Below are 23,439 nucleotides of genomic sequence, written 5' to 3' on the forward strand. Positions count from 1 at the left end.
CAATTTGAAGATCCAAAGGAGTTAGGAGGTTTAGTCAGAAGCGCTTTTTAATACTTTTAATTAGTTAAATATTTGTAAAAAGTAAAACCCACAAGCAGACATAAAGGCTGTTCAATAGCACAGATATTTAAAGCGATTTTAATACTTGGCTTGTCTGCCTTGATCTATATCGGCATCACTCTGAGATTCCTGTTCAAACAGCCTATGTGAACCATTCACACCGCCCCCCATCTCTCTCCCCATTTCCTGTCAGCCTACTGTCTATCCCTCCAAGAAAAACAATAAAATAAAATAAAAGGACGGTGAATGCTTTGCTGAAGATATTTCAGGACATTAATTATCTCCTGTAATAATAATATAATCAATTCAGAGTGGCTCTATAGTTGCTTTCCTAAGACATACAGTGGTCGTGTATAGTGGTCTGTAGTGCCATCTGGTGGCTGCTCCTTCAACTGTAAGGTGACTATGACTCAGTATTCTCTATAGTATAGGCTACTTTTCATTCTTGACTTCAAGTAATCTCTATAGCTATATGAAGGCTCGAGTAAAGTCCAAGCTCTAGAAAAAATAATATTTCCAAAGGTACCATATTATGTTTCTCAGGTCTACTACAACTCATGTGGAGTGCAGCGGTTATACTAGAAAAGGTCTGAAGCACTGAGAAAACTGTTGCGCCTTTCTTCGTCCTTTTTTTTCTTCAAACTTGACTACGGTAGCGGTGGTCTCAAAAACATACGGGAGACTTTGACAGGAAAAGACTCGCTCACCGTATAAAAAAAGAAGTAAAACTTCTAGACTGAGACTTAGAAAAATATATTTTATTTTATGTTATGATGCTGTGCTCATGGTGCTCTGTGCTCTGGTGCAATTAAAAAGCAAGATACTAGAAAAGGTGAAACCATTCAGATATCTGACTATAGTGAGTCGCATAATAATTACTGTTATATTATGAGTTGCCCATGTACATCCGTCTGTGTACTTGAACTTGAGATACAGTGTACTTGATATGTAGCCTATTGTGTACTGCCTGTACTGTACTGTACTGTAGCATACTTCATAGATAGGCTATACGAGAGACATCTCAGCGCCAGCGAGGTCAGCCTTGCTGCATTAGTCACGGTACTGTGTCTCATATCTTGTTGTCACGTCATTATGATCCAGCACTATATACTGTACAGTATGTTCCCTGTTTGTGTAATAAACTGTGTGAACCTTTAGCGTGATACTGTCTCGTGTCGCGTTATTGTTCTCCCGGGGCCCGCCGCCGCAGTCGCCGTACCGAAGGAATAATTTAACCGGATCATCACACACCACCCAGCCTCCCTAGTCAAAAGATCCTATAGGATTTTGGAACAAATCCTATTGGATTTTTTATAGGATTATAATCCTATAAGAAAATATCCAATAGGATTTGTTCCAAAATTTTATAGGATTTCTTTTAATTGGATTTCCAATAGGATTTTGCAATCGGAATCCTATTGGATTTTTTTGCCTAGGGGCTGCACACACTACCAGTCTGTCAGAACCAAATGAGGGTCCAATTAGAGATTACAACAAGGGGGCCAAGAAAGAAATGAATGAATGAATGAATGCGTTAAGCAATAGGCCTACCTACAGTAGTACCTACAGAGACAGACAATAGGTTTGGCAACCAATGGGCACCTTGCTGCCACAACTGACAACTGACAACCTTCACCATCAACCACCACAACACAACAACACAGTAGATCCACCTCAGTCTTCCTTTGTGCAGGTTCGGTGCCTTTGCATGGTTCCTCCGCCATCGGTGGATGCGTGTGAATGCAGATGCACAATCTATGTAGAGTGCTTTGGATAAAGGCGCTATATAAATGCACCACTTACCAAACCATTTACCAAACTCACACATACTATAGCATAATTAAAGTGAGTGCCAAAGAATCACATACTAATATACTGTAGCCTAAACTCTTCACCTTCAACAACAGAAACACAACATACCGGTACACTACACTGTAAGTTCACATGAGCATTCAATCCAGATCCACATGATTACCATTGCCAATACCATTAGCTTTAGAAACGGGTAGATTCATTGGTACTCCTGAGTCTGTCTAGTGTGTGATTTGAAAGAAATTGAAAATGAAATTCATTTTTTGTATTGTATATATTTTTGAATTAAGACATGTATTATTTTGTAAAATGACAACCATCTGTGCTGACTTTTTCTGTTTGGAGGACTATGAAAAACTGGAATTTTGTTTTAGGAAAGGTATTTTTGCTTTGGCAGACTTTTTATGCAGGGCGTGGGAAATAAGGCAGAATGTTTTGTTTGTGTAAAAGAAAAAGAAAAAAGGGAATAACAACAAAACAAATCTGTTTCTTGTACACAATGCAATAATTTAAGCAATGATATGGTGTGTCCTGTAAGTCCATGTGGGCTGGGCGCCTTTGGTGCATGACACAAAAATAAACAAATCTATCTATCTATCTATCTATCTATCTATCTATCTATCTATCAAATTCAAATCAGTGACTGTTTGAACAGTTCAGTGACTGTTTAGTGAGTCATTGAACATTTCTCATTGCCACACATGGGTCCAAAAATGATCACAAGTGCACAACGGTGCACAACAGCTTCAATCACACATACAGCAGCAGCAAAGAAAATAAAAATGTACATACCTTGAGGCCAGTCTTCTTCGACTTCGTCCGTCCTGCTGCTCTTCTTCATCCCAGTCCATGTCCACTTGCTGCGGGTCCAATCCACCTGGTTGGTTACTAGCCTGGGGCAGTGGGGCACTGGTGCTGTTGGCTCGGGGGCAGCCCCGACCCGGCTCCGCCGCCTGGAGCCCCTCCACTGAAAGATAAAACTGAGATAATGGTTTGCTGCTGCCGCCGCCCGCCTGCTCACCAGAACCAGATCCAGGGACCACATCACACCCATCCTCCGTGAACTCCACTGGCTCCCAGTCAAGTCCAGAATTGAATTTAAAATACTCACCATCACCTACAAAACCCTCAACAACCAGGCCCCCCTCTACCTCTCTGAACTCATCAACCTCCATGTCCCCTCCCGCTCCCTCAGGTCAAGCACTGCCAACCAACTGGAACCCCACAAATCTAACAAACGGACATGGGGAGACAGACAGGTCCTTCGCAGTGGCTGCCCCTTCTCTCTGGAACTCACTCCCAACTCACATCAGAGCTGCCCCCACCTTCGAAATGTTCAAAAGCACATTCAAAACCCACCTCTTCAAACTGGCTTTCCCTACATAACCCCCCCCCACACACACACACACACACACACACACGCACACACACACACCCTTCTTGTTTGCCCTCTTTTGATTTTGATTTCTAGTTTTTAACCTTTTAAACCTTTTTAAATAGTTTTCTAATAAATATGTCTGTACCTCTTTCTGTAAAGCGACTTTGGGTACCCAGAAAAGCGCTATATAAATCGTATATATTATTATTATTATTAATCACACAACAGCAGCAGCAGCAGCAAAGAAAAAAGGTACCGGTACATACCTTGAGCAGTCTTCTTCGACTTGGTCCTGCTGCTCTTCTTCATCCCAGTCCATGTCCACTTGTTGCGGGTCCAATCCACCTGGTTGGTCACTAGCCTGGGGGCACTGGTGCTGTTGGCTCGGGGGCAGCCCCGCCCGGCTCCGCCGCCTGGAGCCCCTCCACTGAAAGATAAAACTGAGATAATTGAAAAGGTACATACCTTGAGGCCAGTCTTCTTCGACTTCGTCCGTCCTGCTGCTCTTCTTCATCCCAGTCCATGTCCACTTGTTGCGGGTCCAATCCACCTGGTTGGTCACTAGCCTGGGGCACTGCCTGGTGCTGTTGGCTCGGGGGCAGCTGCGCCCCGGCTCCGCCGCCTGGAGCCCCTCCACTGAAAGATAAAACTGAGATAATTGTTTTTGGACCACAGAAACAGAGACGGGGTGTAATTTCTCACCTTGAATCGCAGTCTCTTATACCCAAGAGTCAGGTGAGAGATCTTGGTGTTATCCTCCTAGACTCAGATTTAAATTTGAACAGTCATATCAAAACTGTAATTTCATCTGCCTATTATCACCTTAAAAATATTACAAGAGTTAAGAGGAATTATGTCCAAGCAAGACCTAGAAACACTTATACATGCTTTTGTTTCCAGTAGACTGGATTACTGCAATGGCCTGCTCACAGGACTTTCAAACAAAGCTCTTTGTCAACTCCAACTAATTCAGAATGCTGCTACTAAGAGTCCTGACAAAAACTAGAAAATATAACCATATTACACCAATCCTAAAATCCTTACATTGGCTACCAGTGTCCCAGAGAATTGATTTTATAATTGTATTACTTGTCTATAAATCTGTTTGTGGCTTTGGGCCCAGCTATACATCTCAGACATGCTGAAGCCATATGAGCCCTCCAGAACCCTTAGGTCATCTGAGGCTGGCCTACTGATAGTTCACCCAATAGCTGGAACAAAACATGGTGAAGCAGCATTCCACCATTATGCACCACAAACCTGGAATAGCATTCCAGGTTACATTAGAAAATCCCCAACCATAGCAGTTTTTAAGTCAAATTTAAAAACGTATTTATTTAACATTGAATATCCCAATTAACTGTGTTTCTATTAAAGGTGGGAGTATCTGTTGTAATGTAATGTAATTGTATCTATTATAATCTGTATTCATTTTAAAGTGCACTGTTGCACTCTGTGTTTGTTTTTATTCTGTAAAGCACTTTGAATTGCCTTGAGTATGAAAGGTGCTATATAAATAAAATGGCCTTGCCTTGCCTTCCTCATTTTCGGATGTTAAAATGGCGATATCCTCTTCTTCTTCAGGGGGCCAGGCTCGTCTTCTTCATGCACAGACTCTGAGGGATGAGAAAAAACAAAAGATACTGTCATCATTTAGAGCTAAGATCTCTATTGGTGGGATTGAAATGAGTCAAGTTTCATCCACCAAGTTCCTAGGAATCCTGGTGGATGAAAGATTGTCTTGGAAAGAACACATACATGCAGTAACCAACAAAGTTTCAAGATCATTTGGTATCATCAGAAGAATTAGGGGCCTGGTTCATCAGGCTTGCCTCTTAACCCTCTATTACAGTTTGATTTATCCATATCTAATTTATTGCAATACTGTTTGGGCAAGTACATATCCATCCAATTTACACAAATTATTAATTATTCAAAAGAAATTTGTAAGAATGTAAGCTACCTCTTTTCACTATTTGGCTCCATATGCTCCTTTGTTTAAGGACCTAAATGTACTGTCTATCTATGACATTAACATAGTACAATCCTGTGAATTCTTTCATATATAAATGCACTTACCTTCCAAATATGCTTCCTGCTACTTTCAAAGAATATTTTAAGACCAACTCTCAAGTTCATGATTATAATACTAGACAATCTGACAATATTCATCCTCCCTTCAGCCGTATCACTCTTAGCCAGTTCTCCATAAAAGTCAGAGGTTCTTTACTCTGGAATTCACACATACTTATTGCAAACACACACACACACGCACGCACGCACGCACGCACGCACACACACACACACACACGCACACGCACACGCACACACACACACTTCACAAGTGTAAATTTTTTGTTGTTTTTGTTATTTTCCATACCTATGTTTGATTACTTTGTCTTACTATTTGTATATTACTATTTGTATATTATTTTTGGTGAGAACCACGCACATTATATAGGCTAAGCCCTCCCTGGGTTTCTTTTCTCACCTGCACACACTTCTCTTTTATTGTACTGTTTTTATTGTGCGAATAAACTAAACTAAAATAAGGGGTCTGAGGAGTTTTGCTTTTGGCCGCTAACATTTTCAACAACAACTTCACCTCGCCCTGGTTGACGTTAGCATTAGCATCAGTGCTAGTCCCAGAAGCAGCATCACCTGTCTCGTCGGTCTCCTCGCTGTCTGCGTCTTCATGTGGTGGTTTAAGAAAGAAGTTTGAAATAAATTGAACCTTTTTCAGTAATTTAGCCGTCTTCCCATCCTTTCTTTCCTCTTGGAAGAACCGCTCGCCGGCATATTGTCTTAATTTGTCTATGTCTCAAATCTCACAAAACAAACGTAAACCAAATTGAAAAAAGCCCGCCTCAATGCAGTCACAAATCTGATTGGACAAAACACAGCCGGATGCCGGATGCAGGGTTCACATGACGGTAGCAGCCCCAGGCAGGTATATCAAAATAAAATGTGGTTAAAGTTAACCGTCCACAATTTATTTATAATGTAAATTATCACCACACATAGAGTTATTATACTCTAAGACAAGTAACCACATCACCTTAGTATGTCAAGCTTAACAGCTTGATTTTGAGCTTCTACTGCATTAATAATAACAAATAAAATTCATTTCATTTCACTATAAGGCCCAAGGCCAATAAGGGTAACAAAATACAAATATGTAATTTTCTCAACAATTATGACAACATTTATTTAGTAATAAGTGATGATAGCCTATAAAGTTTTTGGTGCTGCACAAAAAAATCACAATATTTAATTATTCATAATATATTTCAGCATTTTGAGGCAACAACATATTAATATTTGCAAATCTGCCTGAAACAAGTAATCAACATAATAATCCATTATATTTCTAGTCCTTAGGTTCAGGAAGGAGCTAGCTTGAACTGTGCTATTATTGTTAGGTTAGGTGGCTCTATTCAGAAATATATATATACCTATAACTCCTGGTGGTCAGGGACGGGGTGGGAGTGACTCCCATTAACTTACACTGCCTTCAAGGGCCCCTGGGCCGCGGCCCAATGGCTAATTTGTCCCTGACTTCAACAGTTGAGTAAAGTGGTATTTAAAGTCAATTACTTCTTTCAGGGCATTAATTGCCCCCTAGATGTTGTTGACACTGCTTTAAACAACACTGATCTTTTTTTAGTATTCAGTTTTTCCTGAATACTAGTATTTAAATAGTCCTGAGAAAGGAAATGCTGCCATTTGTCCCAAAGTTTCTACAAGCTGCTATATATATACCCTGTTATACCCTGTTATAACATGTATATAACGATGCAATGTGACTGTTTACAAGATGCTGTACCCCCTCCAACTGTAGCTATACTTTCCCCATTTTCAACTGTTTATTCATTGTATTGCATTATTTTGTGACACTTGCTTTGGCAATGTTGTACACGTTTGTTTTCTCATGCAAACTCAATAAAGCTCCATTGAATTGAATCGAATTGGAATTCAGCTTTTAAAGAGTTCAGTTCCCACTTTAGACGGCAGGTGGCGATACCCACTCATCCACTGAGCTAACCCCCCACCATACCCACCAGTGTGTAACGTGAGTGTTTTAGCATTTTGGTTTTGGTTGATGTTGTCACTGCGATTCCTCTGCAGGCAGAAAGACACAACAAAACCAGCTAAAGGTTTAACCTTTCTTTCCGCGTCTGCTATCATAATTTATTTCCCCTCAGACATCAGCTATGGAGATCGGCACGGAGATCAGCAAGAAGATAAGGGTGAGCAGGGGGACGGATTTAACTCATTTTAGCTCTGAAACGAACCCACCCCCACCACCCCCGAGCGTTAGGATAGCCGTTAGCTTAGCATTATAAGATAGCTGTGGTGGCTCGTCTTTGGTTTACAAGGCCAAGAAACTATATATGGGGTTGTTGTTTGATAGGCAAGCTTTGGCCTGCCTTTCACTGACAGACCTTGTTTTAAATGTACCTTGTATTTCTTTGTGGTTTCTTACGTTGTCGGTGCCGTTATTGTAAATCAAGCTTTTTATTATAGCTCTTTACTAGCTGTTGGTTCTGCATTTCAGCAGAGCACGGGTTAACTAACATCTTGTTTTGGTATTTTATAGGCTGCCATCAAGGGTAAACTCCAAGAACTTGGTGCTTATGTGGGTAAGTAAAGCAAATGGAAGTCAGTGGTGCCCTTTAAACCAGTAGCCTTTTTTCATGTCAAGGACCCCCAAATTGACCCCAATTAGCCCCGCGGACCCCCATTTGAAAAATATTTGCCAGAGACCCCCCATAAGAGAAGATGTTTAGGCTCTAGTAGCAGTGATTCTCAACCTGTTTAATTTCAAGGACCCTCAGTTTGACATGCATATTAGTCGACTCTACACCCCCCCATTGAATGGCATTTCTATCTCTGGGACCCCCAATTTATATTGTAAAATAAATGTTAATTTACCTTTTGAGAGTGTACAAATGGAACGGGTCCATTTGGTTCCATTTGTACTGTTGTACGTGAGTTACAGACCTATGATGGTCCATTTGGTTCCAAACTATCATTTAGCTGGGGGACCCCCTGGAACTCCCTCAAGGACCCCTGGGGGTCCTTGCTTTAAACCACTATCTAGATACGTATTTACAAATCTTCTGTGATGATTTTAACCCATTTTGACCTGAGATCAGATTCTAATAATGTCTTCTACATCCTGACAGTTTTCTGAAAAAGCTATGTTTCTATGTCAGTCGTTCTTCGATTTAAAAAAATTAGCAGGCGCGCTATGAGCTTGTAGATCTGCTATTTTTCAATAGCTAAAGCATAACATGATGCTAACACCAAAAGGGGTTCCCTCCCAAAATGGGTTAACTAGCGGTCCATGTCTTTGTGCATTGATCAATGATGTGTCCTTTCAGACGAAGAGTTGCCCGACTATATCATGGTGATGGTGGCCAATAAGAAGACCTCTCAGCAGATGGCCGATGACCTGTCCCTGTTCCTTGGAAACAACACCATCAAATTCACCGTCTGGTAAAAAAAATCACATCTTTTTTTTGTGGAATATTCGTGGAAATCAGATTATATATGCTGCTATTCTCACCGGATCACAGTGCACGCATGAGTCGCATGACATGTGTGTTTTATTATTAAATGGTCACCATAACCTTTTTTTGTTTGTTTACCTCTTAGGTTACAGGGTGTCCTGGAGAAATTAAGATCTGTAGCAGTCGGTAAGTAAAATATAGAAGTGTATATTTGTACACGTCTCTAAATGTTTTGATGAATTTGAACAAGGTGGACCCTCTTGTAAACTAGTGTAATGCTTTATTGCAGGGGTGCCCAAAAAGGTAGACTGTGATCTACCAGTAGATCACAAAGGCTGTGAAAGTACATATGGCACAAAAAAAACAATTTGAAAAAAGAAAGAAAAGGCATCTGCCATTTGAAGTAAGGCATTGAATGACATCAAATAGGGCCTGTCAGGGACTTTGTTTTCAAAGAGTGTTGCGCACAAAAGTCAGTAGCATTACAAAGTTATATAAAACAGTGTGTGAGAGTGTGTTTGTCTTATGTATGAAACGTCAGCACCCCTTCAGGTGCATTTTCAGAAATGGGCTAATATTGAGCTGGTCATTTTGAAAGTAGCTCTCAAGTAAAAGAAGTGCGAGCGCCCCTGCTTTATTGGGTCGTCTACTCGCAGTTAACAGTCTTTGTATTGACTTGTGCTTGAAATGTACTGTAATTCTGCAAACTGTTAATACATATTTCAATCAATCAATCAATTTCTTTTGCTGTTGCTCCTGAATTGTGCTGCCTGTCAGCCTTAGAAAGTGAACCTTTTTTTGCCAGGGAAAGGAAAGGTAGTTTAAGGTACTATGTTTACCCAGGGTAACTGGACTAAGCTCAAGAACTTGTTTACAGCCAGGCCCTGCTCATAGAACATTTCATGGTAGGGGGTTCAATGCCTTGTCCAAGGGCACTTCAGCGGTGGTAATTTTAACGTGCCGGTCCGGGGATACGAACTAGCTACCTTCCGAAATCAAGACCGCTCCGCAAACCGTTCGGCCACCGCTGCCCACAAGGGAAGGTAATCTTTTCTCAAGTTCCCTTTTCTACCACTGACTGCTTATCTATCTATGCTGTCGTGTGATTCCAGAGCCTGCGTCCGTGAAACCTCAGCTTCCGTCGGACAGTGGCACCTCCTCGTCTGGGAAAAGCCTGGCCTCTGTGAGCGACGACAAGAGGAAAGACGAGTCCAGGGCTCTGGCGGTGTCCAGCTCACGCTTCTTCGATAAGACGGAGACTCGCGTGTCCAGCTCAGCCCATGAACACAGGTGATTGTTACTACAGTGAACGTCTTTTTTTTTGTCTGTGTGTACATGTAACGTGTGATCTGCGTTGTGTTGTGGAATAATGAAGTTCCGGACGACTTCTCTCTTTGTTGACAGTTTAATCTGGTAAATACACAGACGTATCTCAGGTTCTGTCTGTGTAACACACCCAATCCTCAGCACGTCTATAACGGTGACCAAGAGCATGTTTTTATAAAGAGTTTACAGTTTAGTATGTCAAAATAATGAATTGAAAACATGTACAAAACATCACCACTTCATGTTGGTACATTTAGCATGTTTAGAACAACTAGTATTCATCACAGTATCACAGTAAACATACAGACTCTTGTTGAAAATATAGTGTGCTGAGGAACACATCTTACCATGGGCATGTCTCATGTTAGACTGACACCACTCTAAACGTGGACACCCGTGTTATTCAATGAGGTGCCGCCCACTAAACCAATAAGAAATGTCATTACTGATGGAGCAAGTGGAACCCACTAAACTCTGTTACATACACACACAGACAGAGATGGACAGACATGATTATACGTAGATGGCTCGACCATCCCCTAGGAGCCAAGCCATAAAAACCGCATACATAACCATTGTCATGGGCGGCTGTGGCTCAAGAGGTAGAGCAGGTCGTCCAATGATCTGTGGGTCGGTGGTTCGAATCCCGGCTCCTGTCTGCATGTCGAAGTGTCCTTGGGCAAGACACTGAACCCTACATTGCCTCCAATGAGTCGGTGTGAGCTCGCCACCGTCGGTGTGTGAATGTGGGGAAGTGAGGACGCTGGCATCGACTGTTCGCCGCTTCACCTCCCAATGTATGAATGAATGAACCATTGTAAAGCGCTTTGAGCACTTGGAAAGGGTGCAGGCTTTAGTTCCGACATACTATTGATCCGAAACCTCAATCCTAACCTAACCCTAACCGCAAGCACGGGAGCAGCGCATGTCGGACCATCGCTTTTTCGCATCGCATCGCATGTCCCCCCGCTTCGGATCTTCGGTGTGTCAGAAAAGCGTGCGCACCCCCTTGGAAAAGCACTATAAAAATGCAATTAATTATTATTATTATCGTTTCGTTGCAGAAGAGTCTCGACGGAGAAGACCTCGTCCCGTCTCACCTCGGCGGTCAGGCCCCTGGTGGAGCCGCTGCCCTCCTCCTCCGAGGCGGTCCTGGACATCAAGCCGGACCTGGACGACGACCTCATCGGCGCCGAGGACGCCGTGGAGGTGAGCGCCGCCCCCAGCGTGGCGGGCCAACGCGTGCGCAACGCGTCCGCCCGGCCCACGGCCCAGATCTACAGGCCCTCCCAGAGCAGGATGGCCTCGTCGTCGTCAGGCAGGTCCGCGGACGGCTACAACAGGTCCTCCATGGAGGGGTCCTCATCGTCACACAACAACACCAGGCAGCACCACGGACACCTGGGAGACAGCAGGAGCTCTAGGCCCGCCCGGAACGGGTCCAGTAAGGTATGGGGGTTTAATAGAGCAAAATGATTGACTTAAGAACATATTGAGTTTTCATTTCATCTACCGGTATTACCTGCCCTCGGATACTGTACGGTTTTACTAAATTACTCCTCAAATTTAGCAACTCCTTCCGCAAAGGGGTTATCGACGGGTGAGACAGTGACTTACTCGAGCATATTTTAAACACATTTATTAAACTCAACACATTATTTTCAGTCAGTTTCAGCTAGTGGCTAGTTTCGGCTAGGTAATCGACAGCTCCACAACACCCATCAACAACAATGTCCATCGTCCTCCTCCTGACCAGCAGCCAGTCCTCGCATGCGCATATGAGCCTATCTTGCGCGTGACCACTACTGCCGACAGATGTCACTCTTACACCACTCAATACAAAATAAAAAATATATACAATGATACGGTCCGTGCAGTGAGTGGTGAGATGAGGACCAATGATACGGTCAGTGCAGTGAGTGGTGAGAGATGAGGACCAATGATACGGTCAGTGCAGTGAGTGGTGAAAGATGAGGACCAATGATACGGTCAGTGCAGTGAGTGGTGAAAGATGAGGACCAATGATACGGTCAGTGCAGTGAGTGGTGAAAGATGAGGACCAATGATACGGTCAGTGCAGTGAGTGGTGAAAGATGAGGACCAATGATACGGTCAGTGCAGTGAGTGGTGAAAGATGAGGACCAATGATACGGTCAGTGCAGTGAGTGGGACCAATGATACAGTCAGTGCAGTGAGTGGTGAGAGATGAGGACCAATGATACGGTCAGTGCAGTGAGTGGTGAGAGATGAGGACCAATGCCAGATGCTCTTTACAACGTCCACAACACTCGTGTCCTTCCCTCTCTCTACAGGACGACGGGTCGCGGAAGCGCAAAGCCCCGGTGGCCAGCTCCGTGGTGCGGGTGAACCGGGTGGAAGACGAGGACAGTGAAGATCTGGAGGAGGAGGAGGACGAAGGCTACGGCGGACGAAGCATGTCCAGCCGAGTGTCCTTACCCTCCAAACCAGAGCGCAAGTAAGTGGTAGCAGCGCAACAAATTTTTGATTTCGTTTTTGAGGGTCGCTATAGCCCCTCCTATTCACAGCTTTGTGCGTTTGTACCATGGAATGTGAGGATTTTGACTTGACTTGACTAGAGCACGGAATGTGATGATGTATGATAAGAGCGCCCCTCACTTCACACAAGTGTGATTAAATATATAGTTTTAGTTTAGACATACTATTGGTCCGACTGTGATTAGACTGACAACGTACCTCAAACGGGAGCAGCGCATGTCCGACTGTTGTTTCTGCATGTCGGTCCATTGGTGTCTAATCTGCAACAGTTTTCTGAAAAAACGTATGTTTCTATATCAGTCGTTCTCAAACTATTTCATGTCGAGGACCCCCAAAAATATATGTAATTGGCCGCCGACCCCCATCTGAAAATATGTTGTTCCAGGAACCCCTCAGAAGCAAAGATTTGAGTTAAAAACGTTGGCTCTGAAAGAATATATATTCAAAGATTTGTGCCACATTTTCACGTTTTTTCAAAAATAGCAGACCTACTATTTTTCAATAGCTAAAGTATAACATGATGCTTAAATGTATATAGCAGAAAGTTTGAAAGATTTCCGTGACTTGCTAAACCTCACATGGGATCACTGAGGCAAAACGGCACCACCTGCTGGACGATGCGGAACGGTGAAAAGATAAAATATTTTAACATTGAACCAATGCTGTCTGCCGTTACCTTCGCTGGTTCTGGCTGCCGGCTGCCGTGCCATGACGGCACATTTTAACAATCTTTCAAAAATAGCAAATCTACAAGCTCATAGCGTGGCACTCGGTGCCGCGCTACGAGCTTGTAGATTTGCTATTTTGCAATGGCTAAAGCATGACATAATGCTTAAAACACCATAAATGCACAATTTGAGCTGCTCAGAAAGCGCTAAACGACTGAACGGTGTGTACAGTTGTTTTTGCAATTAAATCCAAATTCATGTTTTAGATGTATTGTATTTTTTAATAAATCCTTGCATATTCTTTCTGGAGTAATCCAATGTGTCTTCTGTGTGGTGCTATTCTAAGTAGAGAAGGCCGGGGCCTTGCATTTTCCCCTCTGACCTCTGACCTCTGCCAGTATCTTGTTCGCCAGGACAGACTTAGGCCTTCTTAGGGTATCACATATGCAAATGTTAAGGTGGTTGCCCACTGGGCACGTTTTCCGGAAAAACCGATGGAGAAACGCTGCTAAAAATCCTGAAAATCACGCCTGGTGTGTAGGGACCGTTACTTTATTTAAGTCGAGGGGAAGAGGTCACCAGCAACAATATAGTCTGTATTGATTCAGAGCTGACTCTGTGGTTCATTAGTGGTTCATTAGTCCACTGGTCCATTAGTCTTATAATAATGTTCATCTGAATGCTATTTTTCAGAGATCCAGTGAACTGTAGTTTCACACTGTGCCGTTCCTCTGCTCGTGTCCTTTCAGACCTTCCCTCCCACCAGCCAAACAAGCCAACAGGAATCTCATCCTGAAAGCCATCTCCGAAGCCCAGGATTCCATCACTAAGACTACAGCGCCTAGAGACTACCCAACCAGTAGGTCTCCTGTTTTCTTGTTTCCTGCAGTGCCCCAGAGGCAGACTGTAGATTATACAACTACAGTTCAGTTATTCTGTTGTTTTCTTGTCCTCTGCAATGCCCCAGAGGCAGACCAGTTCAGTTATGATGTTGTTTTCTTGTCCTCTGCAGTGCCCCAGAGGCAGACGGTGCCAGTTCAGTTATCATGTTGTTTTCTTGTCTCCTGCAGTGCCCCAGAGGCAGACCAGTTCAGTTATCATGTTGTTTTCTTGTCCTCTGCAGTGCCACAGAGGCAGACGGTCCCTGTAGCGCCCCGTACTCGCCTGGCCAGCAACGAGGAGATGACCGCAGCGATCCAGCTGGTCCAGGAGCATCTCCAGAGCTTGGCCCCTGCCAGGGTCCAGTCCTATACGCCCACAGAGCGACCGCTGGCTGCCAGAGTGCTTGGTTGGTATATATATATATATATATATATATGCAAATGTTTACAAATTGGTAGCGCCTCCCATAGACTTAAATAAAGGCTAGATGGCTCAAGGCGAAGTCTCTTGACGTAGTTCACCCGGTGGCCATCTTGCTGAGGTACTACAGTTCAGTATGTTCTATGGCAGCTCAAACTAAAACACTCATAACTCGCTCAAATATTGACGGATTTACAAACGGGTTGGTTTATTACAAACGTTATCGACGTGGCTATGATTTCAGGACGCGTATCGGCTCAATGTTTTTATTTTTATGAACGTCATGTATAATAAGCATGTGGACGTCTCTGACGTTTATAACAAACCAAACCGGTTGAAAATCGGTTGAAAATTGAGCATGTTATGGTTATTTAAAAAAGGACATGCCCCATAGACACAATAAGCAAGGCCAAAGTGCAGTAAACATGCAAGGAATCAAATTGATTTAGTGTTTCAACTGGCCAGCCAAATCATGGGTTATTGTTGTACAAGTGATATTTCACTAACTGTTCATCTGCCTGCGAGGTAATTTATTATCACCCAAAATCATGAAGGCTGATTTTGACATTAGTCAATGTGTCCAAACATGTACACAACCGGTGCACATGCTTCTTCTTTAAACAGCAACTGTACAAGTAATGTTCAGAACTATCTGGGATCGGGAGACCTTTTAAAATAATACAGTATATCCTGACCTTTGACCTTCATTTCCTCCAGCCCCTGCAGCCAAATCTCTGGCGTCACGCCTTCAGCTGGAGATCCAGGAGAACAGTGTCCGCAAAGAGCAGTGTGACTACGGTACGCCCCTGTTTTAGTTAGCATTTATTCCAGAAAGTACATTTCTTATTTATTTTAATTTGAAGAGGAGCTTTTACATCATGTTCCTAGTAACCATACCATGTAGCTATACAAGTACACCCCCTGGACATGAAGTACAAGTACACCCCCTAAGACATTAGTGTTTATTTATTTTTTATTTTTGGAAAAAGTGTTGCGGTGTAGAAAGTGGAGACATGTACTGTTGGGGAAAAAATACATAAAAAGTCAATCTCCATTTTTGTGACAAAACAGTTGTTGGATAACCTTGGACAGCGTGTGTGAACATATATATTAGGGATGCACCGAAAGGGAAATTCTTGGCCGAAACCGAATATAGGAAACAGTTGGCCGAATACAGAATATGATTAATATTATATATATCATTTTTTCCTACCATTGCTGTCATGGCCGTACCTTAAAGCTACCTGATTTATGGCAAAACTTAACTTAAAAAAATAATCACTATTGGGTTCATAAAACATTTATTCAGCAATTTTGAATGCATTAATTGCATACACTATTCGGTGATATATTTTCTGCCTATTCGGACTGAAACCAAATAGGCCGAAAATGCATTTTTAGCCATTTTCTGCCGAATATTTTTTGCAGCCGAATATTCGGTGCATCACTATTATATATTTGATGTTAGTGATGCACCGAATATTCGTACAAGTTATATATATCTGATGTTTTGGTGATTCTAGGTGTAGTCGCCGAGAGGAGCGATGCGTCGGCCTTCGATACTCGCTCCTTCATCATGAGCCAACCACAGCTGGGAGAAGCTCCGCTCAGACGACAGCAGCAGCTTCAGGTCAAAGAGGCGGTCCAGCCCGCTGTACCACGCATGGTCCAATCCAGGTACGTCACACGTGGACCCGCCACCGGGCTTTCTTTGTTTTCTTGGGTTTATCCCATAGACAAAACCTTTCTGAGGTTCCCTGCAAAGCACCGTGGCCCAATAGTGATAATTCTGGGGGTCCTTGACATGAAAAGGGTTGAGCACCACTGACATAGAAACATGTTTTTTTTTTCAGAAAAATAATTAGAATTTAGAAGCCTTTTTTTCTTTTTTTTTATCGACCTCAGTCCAAAATGTGTTAATGCAAGAGCAGCAAGGCTCTGGAGCAGGGCTAATCAGAAGGGTAACACTTGGCTGTTATAATTAGTTTATCACATACATTGAAAGACGAGGAACTGCCCTAAGGTGGGGATTTCCCCGCCTGTGGGCTGAGGGCATCATCAGTGCTGCTGGCAGGCCTCGCTCTGGTTGAACCATCAAAGGCTGCTAACTCTTATCTGCTCTGTTGTTTTGGTTAGTTTGCACAAGGATAAACTCCAGCAGTGACGTCACTTAACCCATTTAGACTTGAGGAGGACGATTCTACAAATGCCTTCTAAATCCGGAAAGTTTTCTGAAAAACCCTATGATTCTGTGTCAGTGGTTCTCAAGGGATTTTAATTTCAAATACCCTCAAAGATATATGTAAATGGCCGCCGACCCCCATCTGAAAATATGATGTTCCAGGGACCCCCCCCCCCCCCCCCCAGAAGCAAAGATTTGACTTAAAACATTTGCTCTGAAAGAATATATATTCAAAGATTTGCACCACATTTTCAAGACTTTTCAAAAATGCTCTACTCTGTTGTTTTGGTTAGTTTGCACAAGGATAAACTCCAGCAGTGACATCACTTAACCCATTTAGACCTGAGTTCTCTGGGGGTTTTCATCTGAAAATATGATGTGCCAAGGACGCCCCCCAGAAGCAAAGATTTGACTTAAAACATTTGCTCTGAAAGAATATATATTGAAAGATTTGCACCACATTTTCAAGACTTTAAAAAAATAGCAGACCTACAAGCTCGTAGGTCTGCTATTTTTCAATAGCCAAAGTATAACATAATGCTATAAATGCCAAAAGGGGTTCCCACCCAAAATGGGTTAACACTTATTTAAAATGTTCCTTTTTTTTCTTGACGTTGATTTTATTATAATAACCCTACCACTGTGTCTTTGTCTCCCCTTAGTAAGGAGAGGGGAGACACGGCAGACTCTGCCAGTCCCAAGTTCATCGTGACCCTGGACGGGGTGCCCAGTCCCCTGGGGACGCTGGCGGACTGCGACATGGAGGTGGACGACCACCGGCCGCACTCCAAGGTCACGGACGCCACCGTCCACCTCAGCAGAGAGTCCAAAGTCAGCGTCCTCCACAGGCTGCAGGGCAGCGTCCACTCCTCTGACGGTACGTCATGGTTTGATGTAGTCAGTTCAGGTGTCTCCAAAACACATCCACTTTCCACTTGCAATGCACTTTTATGAGTGAATACCAGAGTTGTTTTTGGCAGCAAATTTCTATTTTAGTTTTAGTCATTAGTCTCTTGAATAGTTTTCATTGCGTTTTAGTCACATTTTAGTCACCTGTGTTAGTTTAGTTTTAGTTGACTAACACGTCGATTTTAGTTGACTAAATCTACAGTTGATTTAGTCGACTAACATGTATTTTGGCGGGCCTTGATGTCGTAGTAATGACTCATTTTACACTACAAGCTGCTTGTAGATCGGTTATTTTCAGCATGCAACCAAGCGTAAAATGATTAAATGACTTATACTGGATCTCTTGTCCACTAGTCCCTTCCTAATATTTTAGTCTAGTTTTTATCTGTTGACGAAATTGTCAATACATTTAGTCTTAGTCATAATAGCTCAGTTTTAATTTAGTTTCCATTTAGTTTTCGTCAGTGAAAAAAGGTAGTCGAAGAACATTTTCCGTCTCAGTTTCAGTCGACAAAAACAACACTGGTGAATACGTGGACCCTGCTACTATTGTGCTCTGCTTTGGTTGTCATTGTTATGCTTTTATGCCTTTTATAGAAGATGGCATGGAAACGGAGCAAGGCGAAGATGACGCGGTGCCGTTCAACAAGAGACAGAAGGTTCTGGAACGCTGCAAGTTCTGGCCCGTGTGTAAGAGTGGAGACGAGTGTGTGTACCATCACCCAACAACACAGTGCAAGTGAGTTCTTGGTTTACATCAGAGGTGGGCAACTTTGACGATAGAGAGGGCCATTATATTTCCACACTCACTCCAGAGGGCCACATTGCATACAGGTCGCGCTGCAACGCGTTTTGAGCTTGTAGATCAGCCATTTTTTGCTATATTTGAATTGAAATCCGGATTTTTTAAAAAAAAAATTATTAAATGCCTTTTCAAATTATAGTTACGTTAACTTTATTAACTAAATACAAATACATTGGACATTTAAAAAAAAACACTAACATTTTATGATACTATTTAACTGTGGAGTTAAGTAGCCTGTGCACCATTCCATTTTGGATTCATGAACCGGTCGGGTGTGGATGATATCGCTGCGTCATGTTGTAGTATTGTTTTGTAGTCAGCAATCTTTTCCCTCAAACCGATTTTTCTCAATAAAAGCCACAGGCTACGAGAGCTTTTATTGTTATTCTTCCGGTTTAAAGAAAGTTCAGTTTGATTTTTCCTGCCTGATAACTACAAAACGATACTACAACATGACTTATCATCCACTCCCGAGCGGATCATATACCCGAAATGAAATAGAGACCAGGCAGAGAGACATTCTGGCACAATGCAAATATTGTCCAGCAGGGGGAGTGGTTTCACCAGGCTACAAAATAGGTACATCAGGTTAAAAGTGGTTAAAAATGAGGGCACATCGGATGCATAATTCCTGATGCTGAAAAGGACAAAAAAAGGTACTAATAAGTGTGCTGTGAATTTCCTTATGTAATAACTTGATATGATTATGATTGATGATTTACATGTATTTCCCTTTTTTGTTCTAGGACTTTTCCGAACTGCAAATTCGGGGACAAATGCCTCTTCGTTCATCCAAACTGTAAATATGATGCCAGATGTGCCAAGCCAGACTGTCCCTTCACTCACGCCAGCCGCAGAGCCCCCATGGCCCCTCCCCCCAGATCAGGTTTGTTTGACTTTATAGATTATAGATCAATTATTTGCATGAGAGAGGTGGTGGAGTTGGCTGCTTTAGCGGACAGTTTGAGGCCCCTCAAACTGTCCGCTAAAGCAGCCAACTCCACCCCACCTCTGGAGTTAAAGAGGTTTTGTCCGAAGCGCTTTTTTAACCAACACACAGATATAAATGCATCAATAGCATTGATTTATGAACAAAATAGTTACCGGTAGTTGGTTTCTCCCCGACAGCAACTCTACTGTGTACATACAGTAGTACCTTTTTTTTTACGTGGGAAGTCCTGTTGGTTACCTGTCTTTTCAAATATGTTTTTTTAAATTAAAAGTTTAAGCCACTTTTCGCCCCTGTGTCAATTATCTAATGTGATCCTTGGCTCTACACACCCTCCACCAACCTAGTCCCCATATATGGGGGACAAGGGGAGAGCAACGGACTTAAACTCATGCTTCCTTCATGCCTGAGTGTCCAAGTTGCTCCTTTACAACCTGACAGGGGGGAGTTTCCCTGGTTGGACGTATAGCGCGTGGAAGGAACCCGTTATTCCGTCCCCTCCATCAGGCGCAGGGGGAGGCAGTTTAGAGACCAGGATTACTGCATGTTTTTGTGAGGGTAGCTACCCTTTTCAAATATGAACTAATTTGCCCGTTCTCTCCACTGCAGTGCCTGCTCCACAGAGTGGTTCTGTATGTCGGTTCTTCCCAGAATGCAAAAAGATGGACTGTCCATTCTATCATCCTAAGGTAAAAAAAAACATTATTATAATCATTGAGCTTTGATTTGACAGATAATTTGTAGGTAAGTACAAGGACTGATGTGATGCGTCTGTTTTATACCTTCTCCACAGGCGTGTCGTTTTGCTGCTCAGTGCAAACGGTCCGGCTGTACTTTTTACCATCCCACCACAGTGGTGCCACCGAGACATGCCCTGAAGTGGACCAAAGCCCAGAGCAGGCAAGTTTATTATTAAACATTTAATTTGTTTCAGAAAAATCTCATACTTTAATTTAATCGATATTTCACCATCACGACTGAATGTCATGCAGCATTAACCCATTCTGGCGGGAACCCCTTTTGGTGTATTAATTAAGCATTATGTTATACTTTAGCTATTGAAAAATAGCAGATCTACAAGCTCACACGAACTCGTTGGTCTGCTATTTTTGAAAAATCGTGAAAATGTAGTGCAAATCTTTGAATATATATTTCTTTCACAGTGAACAGTTTTTTTTAACTCAAATCTTTGCTTCTTGGGGGTCCCTGGAACAACATATTTTCAGATGGGGGGGGGTCGGCGGCCAATTTCATATATTTTTGGGGGTCCTTGACATGAAATATTGAGCACCACTGATATAGAAACATGGGTTTTTTCTGAAAACTGGCATGATTTAGGAGATTATTTCGTAGATTCGTTAATCGATATTTGACCATCACAACTAAATGTCATTATATAACATAATATAAACTGATTTATTGTATTTAGTAATGTCTCCTTGTCTGTCTCTCTAGTTAACTGTGGAAGACCATCTTCAAGAAAATTCAAACAACCAACAATGAACATGTGAAGTCATGGAAGTTTTTTTTTCTCCCTACTGTATCTGTTGATGTACAGTATTTTATTTGCATTTGTTGGAAGTATTTAAAGAATTAATTAAAAGAGAACCGCCCCCCCCCTTTTTTTTTCTCTTTGCGCGTTTATATACGTATCCAAATCAAATGATTTGTTCCTGTAAATCAAAATGTGATGTGTGCTTAAATAAGCACCAACCGACACTAATTTGATGACATCCACCTGTCAGTCAAATCTTACACTTTTTAGCGAGACAGACATGAGATTAAATATGGTACAGACACTGGATCAGCTGACCAACGCTTCTGGACTCATTGGTATATAATCGCTCCGGCTGTAGTCGACAGAAATGGTAACTGAACTCATTTATAAATATAACGCCCTCTCTAGGCTTTTAAGATTGCAAAGTGCTTTACAGAGTATTTCACCCATTCATTCACACAACGATGTGGTAGGAAAGGATACCATACAAGGCACCAACAACATGAGTATATATGAATAGAGACGTCACCCGGAGGAAACCCTGAGGCCAAATGGACATAGTGGCCCAAACACATGAACTCGCTGGTCCGTTGACTATCATTGTGCACGTTCATGAGAACACCTGAACGCCGTTTCCAACGTGAACGCACGTGAACGCGTGCAATGATAGTCAACGGCAGCGCGTTCATGTGTTAGGGGGCCCAATCCACCCCAGAATGCACTCTGTTCCTACGCTATGCGCTTTAGAGCAACTTAATGCAAGTGGATGGGAGGAGAACTCGGGTGCCATCTCTATTCATATATACTCTAAGCTTCAGCCCCTGCCCATAGCTGATGTACAAGCTCTCAACGCATCGCAGCGCGATGCGTTGTGAGCTTGTATATCTGCTATTTTGGGCCAAAAGTGCCCTCTTAGGGGGTTTCAAGAAGCTCCTCTACCTCTTGAGCCACTGCCACCCCCAGGTGTGGAATGCAGTTAAAAGTACTGCAATCGAATTCCTCCCAACATTTATATGTTTCACTATACCTTCTCTCAACTCTCAATACCAGTTTCACCTGGTTTTTAAGAGTCCTGCGGCTTGTCCTTATAAACTTGGGTTGGCTTTATTTCACTTTACGTTGTCTTCTTCATTGCCAATACCACCTATTGTCTCTGAAACGTTTTGACGCATGGGTCAGTTCTCATATTCTTCTGACAGTCTTTCTTTAAGGAATCCAAGCTTTTGCATGGAAATTGCATACACAGACTCAAGATTTTATTTTGTGTTATTGTTTTTGTGAGTGTGTATGTTTTTTTGTGGGGGGGCTGGGAGGGACGGACTGCTTTTTAAATTGAGTGGTTTATCTGTAAATCTTAAAAAAATGATATGGCAGTGTGTTTAAAAATGTCTGTATAAACAGTTCATTTTTTATTAAATTACTTTTCCAGTGTGATTTTGTGGATTGTTTTGTGGACAGAACATTCTCAGCTCGGGGTACCAATTTTATCCAATCAGGAGATAGAAACACACACGATAAACGACAAATGAGATGTGGAATTGGAAGACTGGGTCACTGAAACTGAAGCTAATGGGTACTCTGGGCAAGTCACCTGATTTATTTTTATTTTTGATTGGTGCAACCACTCCTATAGACAGCTATGTGTTCACCACCAAGTGTCACTGTTGCACAGCCTAACACAGGCCAGAGAGGAGGGCTTGTACAGTACAGTACAGCACCACTCACTTCAGACTGGTCTGATTGTGTTTATTAAACGGCTGGAGAGGCATGGAGACCGTGTTGCTGATCAAACACTATAGAGTGTTTTTTTCAGTAACTTGACTACTATAGTGTTGTCTCTCCAGCTGTTTAAATATATTTTCAGGTCTGTTGCCAATTTCAATGCTCATTCTGACTATAGTAATCATTGTTATAGACTATAGACTAGACGTATTGCAAAGATTACTATCAGAATGTGAAGCATTTATCAAAACAATGGATTTTGGGTCCTGGGGCTACACCAAATGTAGGCTATCTTTAGGTTCTCAGCTGAAAAGATTTGGGAACTAGTCGTTTTTAGCCAACTCTCTCTGTTGTGTGTGTAGTTGTGAAACTCCTGTAACCTGTCCTGCCTCTGAGACGCACCAGACTGGCCTGCCATTGGCTAGAGGTCTCTGAGATGCACCAGACTGGCCTGCCATATAGGCTAGAGGCGCGGTTGGAACTCCCTTCTGATATAATGGATAATTTGAAGGAAACTGAAGTGGTCACTGGGTGGTTATTAGGACAAGAATTAACTAGGCCCCCTCCCTCAAATAATTCAGATCACTTTACATCTTTTAAAACAGGCCTGAAAATCCACCTTTCAGCAGGAGAGGAAATGATCCTTCCCCATTAAGCAGGTGATCGCAGTGTTCTATTTGTTCCTGTAATGATATAGACTTTTTTCATTATTATTTTGTTATTGATGATATTGAATTTTGTTGTTATTCTTCATGTCATGTCTATGAATCATAAAACCACTTGTCTTATTCCCTT

General features: G+C 42.4%; 1 protein-coding gene across 1 annotated transcript; it reads left to right on the plus strand.

The window, feature by feature from the left end:
• Window positions 1-7,354: 7,354 nt before the first annotated feature.
• Window positions 7,355-22,356, plus strand: zc3h14 (zinc finger CCCH-type containing 14). The gene is made up of 17 exons (XM_080790625.1): window positions 7,355-7,500; window positions 7,851-7,893; window positions 8,638-8,752; window positions 8,912-8,952; window positions 9,879-10,056; window positions 11,157-11,541; window positions 12,405-12,568; window positions 14,027-14,136; window positions 14,401-14,565; window positions 15,297-15,377; window positions 16,103-16,256; window positions 17,424-17,638; window positions 18,268-18,409; window positions 19,222-19,361; window positions 20,034-20,113; window positions 20,218-20,324; window positions 20,880-22,356. The coding sequence occupies exons 1-17, from the start codon at window positions 7,465-7,467 to the stop codon at window positions 20,881-20,883; spliced, it is 2,160 nt and encodes a 719-aa protein (XP_080646751.1). The 5' UTR covers window positions 7,355-7,464; the 3' UTR covers window positions 20,884-22,356.
• Window positions 22,357-23,439: the final 1,083 nt, after the last annotated feature.

Source organism: Protomyctophum bolini, assembly GCF_963924005.1.
Source record: "Protomyctophum bolini genome assembly, chromosome: 19".
Lineage (NCBI taxonomy): Eukaryota > Metazoa > Chordata > Actinopteri > Myctophiformes > Myctophidae > Protomyctophum > Protomyctophum bolini.